We start from the raw sequence: 6,958 nt of genomic DNA, 5'->3' as shown, positions 1-6,958 counted from the left end.
TCAAAATTAAATTTTTATAATTATCTTTTTTTGATATTTTATTCAAAAAGTTTACTACTTTTTTTTATCCCGGAAAGTAATGATTATTTTTTAAAAGGCCCTGCAATCTTCGATAATTCGGTCAAATTTGCTGACCTTTTAAGGATCTCCAGGGATATTGCTCATACTTAAGTGAAGCTCTTAAGGAACTTCTGAGATCAAATTAACATTTGGTGCTTCATCACATCATATCGTCTGACGAGGAAAGGTCAGGTTTGTCACAATCTCGATATAAATGGCGCCTTAGCGTAATATTTACCCTTTTAGGGGTTTTGAAAGTAGACTCTGGTAAAGAATTAAAAAAATTATTAATGTCAGGATAAAAGTAATCTGAATATAAGGTTCTATCATATAAATTTACAAGAGATATAAAGCAAAAGTAATATGAAGTGCAATCAAAAATCTTTACAATAACAAGTTCCTACTCGGCAAATTGATTTATAGATGAAAATATACCATTGTTAAGTGAAACCCCAAGTATAGTATAGAAAGTTATGTAAGAATGTGACCCTTATTTATAAAACCCCTAAATCACATATATCTCAGTGAGTCCACCAGATATAATCCACTCGAAACTCTTCCCTACCAAGGAGCGTTTTTAGCCAAGCTCTAATCCGAAACTCGCAACTTTTCACCATTTCAGACACTCTGCCTGCTTGCGTCGGCGTACGCGAAGCCTCAGGGCTACAGCTACCAGAACCAGCAAAGCAACTACAAGAATCAACAGAGCAGCTATCAGAACCAACAACAACAAAACAGCTTCCAAATAAAATTGCCTGGCATTAGCAGCACTGCAAGCGCACCACAAACCCCAAGCTTCCTACAACAAGCGCTACAAAACACCAAATTGACGCAGTCGCTGATCAGCACACCAGCCCCCGCGCCAGTGCCAAGCGTTGGCACACCAAATAGCTACTATCAGAGTGCAGCGCTACAACAGGCGCCACAATTTCAATCTAACTTCCAACCCAGTCATCTGCCAGTGCAGCAACCCGCCTTTGCCACCTTCCCACAACAACAATACCAACAAGGCGGTGGCAGCTTCGGACCAGCACCAACATCGTTAGTCACCAAAGACATCTATGTGCATGTTGCGCCAGAAGAGCACGAGGAACGCTACCAACGACCAGTGTTGCCACCACCACCACCACGCAAGCACTACCGTATCGTATTCATCAAAGCGCCATCGCCAAAACCAAGCGCCGCGGCATTGCGTATCAATCAAGCGCCCACCGAGGAGAAGACCATCATCTATGTGCTCACACGCAAACCGGACCCACTCGACTTGGAGGCGGCCTACCAGGAGGCTGCGCCCAAACAGCCCAGCAAACCGGAAGTATACTTTATCAAGTACCGCACACAAGAGGAAGCGCAACATGCACAACGCACCATTCAAGGTAGGTCACAATCACTACAATTTTTTTTTTTTTTTTGTTTTTTTTTTTGTTTTGTAGATTGGCAACAGGTTGTGCTGCGGCTGCGCGTCAAGCACGCGCTGCGAAATATCTGACTGCGCAAAGTTTGTCGCTGTTTGCTTCTCATTTCCTGTTCTGCGACATTTGTTATGCAAATCCAATGCGCCGTCTAATGGCGGTGAACATCATCGAAAATTTGCCAAATCAACGCCGTTATGATGAATCATTTTCGCACGTAGCAACAACAACAACAAAAATATGCTTTGATTTAGTTGCACAATCTCGGCATTTATTGGCGCTGCCAACGCTCACCCAACCATCTCAAGCAATTTATGTAAATTTGTTAGTCTTTCCTAAATTTGTATGCAAATCGGCGGAGCGGCATCTCTGATGTACCTATAAATAGTATGCAAGCATTTTTGGTGTTATTGGCATAGGTCGAAAGCACTTGTTTCCCCGCTGACTTAGACCATCGAGATTGGAATGCACAAGGCCGTTGGTAGTTCTTCGGTCTTTTTCTTATTATGACACGAATATATTCTTTTAACGAACATTAAACGAGGTCATATTACACGCATTCTGATTTTATTGAGATAACATCCAAATTTGAATAAGAAAAAAGAATATTATGTTAATGAAAGTCTTATGATTCTTCCGATTTACGAGTATTTTGGCTTAGAAATTGATTAATGCTATTTGCTTTAATAAGTTTTCGACTTTTATTAGTTAAATGAAACTAATTTAAATAGACAGTCCTTTAACTAAGTCAATTAAGAAAGTTTTTTTCGTAATTTATTATTTAGAGCAATTTACCAGGTGTCCAAATTAAGGTTTCTTAATGAAAATTTTGGGAACTATTGTCCACTATACTTTCTTGGTTCATTAGTTTTGGAAAAAATCAATAACCATTTAGTAACACTTCTTGGTCTAAAGAAGTAGATAAACTGGTTTTCAAGTTATAAAGGAATTCCTGGAAACGAAATAGCTTATGAGATTGCCAAATGTGCCATCCGTCAGGCTACCGTAGAACCACAGGAAATTGTGAAGGCACTAAAATGATATACAATAAAATCTCCGAAAAGGTCGATAGGCGGATTAGGCCGGATTACTTACTTAGAGACATGCAAAAAAGTCAAGTTCATAGCAAATGTGCCGAGAAAAACGCTCATCTTTTTACTTACGCGGTTTCGAAAGGACGGCTAGACAGCTATTGACCTTTTGGCACGTCACATGCGCTCCGGATGGGTATAAGTAAGGACGATACATGTAGAAAGTGCAGGGAAGTAGATATGAAAACCATGCTGGAGCACCTCCTACGCTTACGACCAGCATTATATAGAGCTCGTAAAGGAGCTTTGAAGTTCAGCAATTAGTTGAAAATTAGATACCCAGTCATTATTGAAGCTCGCAAAAAGTCAACGCTTTCCCGTACGACGAATATTTCAGCTCAAACTTAACTGAACTTCTGGCATTACTAATGACTAGTAGGTCTATATATGGCATGACATTCCGCCCGTAGAACCTAAGTTAACGTATTCAAACTGCTTTTCCGTTGGCACTACAATGAAAGGTGTGGCCCGAGAACATAAGTTAATTGTCTCCATCCTTTGCAAAGTCACACTAGTTCTACATTCCAAGTGCAGATAGGTACACATGCGCTTCGTTCTATCATTGGATGCGTGGGTGATCTTCTTCGCGCGGAAAAGAGTTCTTTATAATGTATCAAGCACATTTTCATGTCGGTTAGTCATTGCTCATGCTTCTGTGCCATATAATGAGACGGGAATGATAAGAGGCTTAAATAGCGTAAGTTTAATACACAGGACTAGCTCTCAAGACGCGAGTAGTCGTTGGATGTCTCCACCAGGTTTTTTGTCTTTTCCTCGTTCACCACAAAACCAGCCGCATTCGCTTCTTTTTCTAGGAAAGGATGCGCTATAAATTAGTTTGAATAACCAATATTTATTATCACAGAGCTTAGAAAAGCTTCAGAAATAAAACAATAGAGTTTTGAGGGTTTGACTGGTGCTTTTGAAAAAAATTCGATGTTGAGCTCTGAAGCTAGATTTCAATTAAATAATTATCTCAATTATTTTATTATTTAATTACATATCTAGAGATAACAAAATTATTAGATTATTGCCTATCAAACAATTTCGTTAACTGAATTTTCACTTTCCAGAGCAATACGACCAATTAGGTGGCACCACACAGGTCTCCGACGAGGGCATCGCACCGGTAACCTCAGTGATAGGATCGCTGGATCCACGTGGCGCATCCGCCGGCGGCAGCATCAGCAGCTCCAGTGCATCGAGCAGCAGCAGCGCTAGTAGCARTGCCAGCAGCAGCAGCAGTGAAGGTGGCAGTTTAGGCAAATATTTGCCCCCAATTACACGACTCTAAATTTAGTTAATTCAAATTTTTAGCGAGATTAAATTAATCGACTGAAAGCGATTTTACGGCACAACAAAGGGAACACAAAAAAAGACGCACATTAACAAGACACACGCACACACACACAAGTCATACAAACACACAAAGTCCACAAGAAAATCAACCACACACACACAAAGTAACAACATTACACACACACACACATACGTTTATAGTCGCTCCAACAATTTTACGTTCGATTATGCTCGCTTGCATCGCCGAATGCAAGCGAATCAAAGTAGAGTTGATTTTCGTTATTTTTCAATTTTTACCTTGTTTGTTGATAAAGTCTGTTAATTAACTTTGTTGTTACTGTTATAAACTCTCTGTATTTGTGTCATTATGCTGTTAATGGCTTTGAACAAAATGCGCGATTTGTTGTTGTCTGATTTGTTAATTGATATTTTCGGCAAAATATTATTTTGTTGATTTATTTATTTAGTTTTCGTTTTCTTTATTATATTTTTGTTATTTACTGTTAATTTAATTGGTATCGTTATGTCTTTATATATACTCATACTATATATAATAACTGATCGCCTCACAGCTGCCGCAGCAGGCCATCCGCGGCTAGTCGATCGTCAAGGCCCGAAGCGCCAAATGCCAACTAAATTATAAATAGTATACATACCTACACATATGTATGTAGTTGTAAGTTGTTATGTAATAAATATGCATTTTGCCACTTTTTCTACTATTTCTTGTAAATATGTATGTTAATAGAAAAGAAATAAAATTATATTTTTATATATTTGAAAAAAGTTCAAACCAGTTTATTTGTTTACCTCCAAATTTGATTTAACTTATGGTCCAACGCCGCATTTCGACACGGAGAAATTAGTGTTGTGTTGAGCAAGCGCGTATGGAGGAGAGATGTTTAAGACGAAAATGTCGAAATGTCAAAAATATAACAACAACATTTCACCTATATGAAATTATAAAAATAACAACAGGGTGAAGCATGTTTTCTTTATAAGAGTTTATAAGGTAAAGAGTGAGAAAGAAATTGGCTGAATACCAGAGCGCTACTAACTGACCTCCTTAAGACGATGCTGCGTGAATTTGACAGTATGCGTGTATGTGTGAACAGGCATGTTAAATGTTACTTTAATAAGTTTTTGGAAATTAAAATAATGCGCCATAAAAGATCCAATAAATTGAACAATATTAACGTTAGCCATTATTTTTTCAATACTTTCTTGATCTATGTTAAGTATTTATTAACTAATAAGTTTTTTTTTCTTATAATATTGATATATTTTTAATCCAACTTTTTGGATCCCATGCACTTGTAGTATGCCTAGTCAAGGATGGCTTGTGATCTTTCAATATTTTCGATGGAAAACCGGAAAAAAGTCACAACAAATGCAAAAAGAGAAAAGTATGCATTAAATTATTTACTTTGGTTTAATTTTTTCGTCTTTTATAGATTTCGAGTTATAAACATACATACATGCAACTGATTAAGGTGGTAAGCAAACTATTTGTTTTTTATAATATCTATTATTCGATTTTTTTAATATCAACTACACATACTGAAAGTGTAGGAAAGTCGGCCTGAGAAAGACACTCGAGTACCAACACTGCACTTGTCAAAATATAGAATTCGTATTAGATATTTAGGAGCTTCGCAGTTCAAAAGAATAGATGAACTGTTGAAATTGAATACTTAGTCTCTGTTAAGCTTCGCAAATAGAGTCGTGACACCCTGTATGAAGAAACCTTCAACTTGTAGTAAACTGAGCTTTTATCTAGCATCACAAAGTAGATATGTTTATGGCATGGCAACCAGCTCGAATAACCTAACTAAAAGACTGTTACAGAATGTTACTTACATGTGGATCAGTTCAATACGTAATAGCTTCCGGTGCAAGAACTGATTTTGGAGTGATCTACGACTGTAATGTGAGAAGAAAGTTGTAGCAATATTTTCTTCTTATGTAATATCAATCTGTATCCCATCAAATTGTTTACTTTTTTAAATATTTTAAATATCTTGAAAGATATCAAGCTAATGATAAAGCTTTTAAAGTAGGATAAGAAATTGTTTATTTATTATTTGATATATAATCGGTGCGAAAATTAACTTCGAACAAAGAGTCAACATTAAATTATATTTGAAAATTGGTAAACCTTCTACTGAAACGTTGCAATTGATAAAAAAAAGTTTATGGCGTTGATTGTCTATTCCGTCGCAGTGTGCACGAGTGGTTCCAGCGCTTTCAATGTGGTCGTGAGGACACAAATGACGATCAACATGTGAGTCAATCAAAATCCGTGATCACCAGAAGTTCCTAGGAAACTGTGCGTGAATTCATCAAAAATCTGCTGAAATCATCATTAAAATTCATGGAAATGGAATTGAACAACTTCAAAACATTTTTTTATCGCATTTTGACCGAACATTTGGGCTTACGAAAGGTGTGTGCACGGTTTGTTCCGCACGACGACCACAAATTGCTCAGAATCCAATATTCGAAGGACGATTATTTGACCAAAAATCATTTTTTAACCCTTAACCACTCCTTTTTCTTTCACCTGATATGGCACCGGCTTCTTCCTTTTCGGAAAAATGTATTTGCCCATGAAAGGAAAGCATTATGCAGACGTAGAGGCCTTTCAAAAGGTTTGCACCGAAGACGCGTTCGACATCCTATTGGACCATACAAAAAGCTGTATTGAAGCAGAGGGAGAGTATTTTGAATAAAATAAATTGATTTTACCGAAAAAACCATTTGTTCTATTTTTTTGGAACGCACCTTGTAGTACTTTCTGAAAATAGTTAAGCAATGTTTCATGATTTGAGGTAAGTTGACTTGACCATAACACTTTAGTTGCCGATACAACATTTTTGTCATTTTCAGTGATTTTTGAGGGAATAAATAATTTTAAAAAAATTCAAATAAGTTATTAAGTCCTAACTTAACTACATCTAAATACTCTATCAGAAATTGGATCAGGTGAAATAAATAGTTGGCACATTTCGGAGCATGAAAGTTACTATACATAATTTCAAACTAATTTCCAGCTTCATTGTTCGATTTCATGATTTTCAAATATTTCCAATAAAT

At 36.9% G+C, this 6,958-nt stretch overlaps 1 protein-coding gene across 1 annotated transcript in view; it reads left to right on the top strand.

Moving 5' to 3' along the window:
* LOC108965974 (probable LIM domain-containing serine/threonine-protein kinase DDB_G0286997) overlaps positions 1-4,582 on the top strand; it is a 5,253-nt gene extending 671 nt beyond the window's left edge. Inside the window, exons 2-3 of the mRNA XM_018928665.1 lie at positions 683-1,436; positions 3,637-4,582. Of these exons, the coding sequence (XP_018784210.1) occupies positions 683-1,436; positions 3,637-3,857 (975 nt within the window). The 3' untranslated portion in view covers positions 3,858-4,582. The remainder of the gene's footprint in view (positions 1-682; positions 1,437-3,636) is intronic.
* The last annotated feature ends 2,376 nt before the right edge of the window (positions 4,583-6,958 follow it).

Source organism: Bactrocera latifrons, unplaced genomic scaffold (assembly GCF_001853355.1).
Source record: "Bactrocera latifrons isolate USDA-ARS-PBARC rearing strain unplaced genomic scaffold, ASM185335v1 scaffold_10, whole genome shotgun sequence".
Classification (NCBI taxonomy): Eukaryota; Metazoa; Arthropoda; class Insecta; order Diptera; family Tephritidae; genus Bactrocera; species Bactrocera latifrons.
The sequence above is the reverse complement of the archived record's forward strand: the minus strand, read 5'-3'. Positions and strand labels throughout refer to the sequence as shown.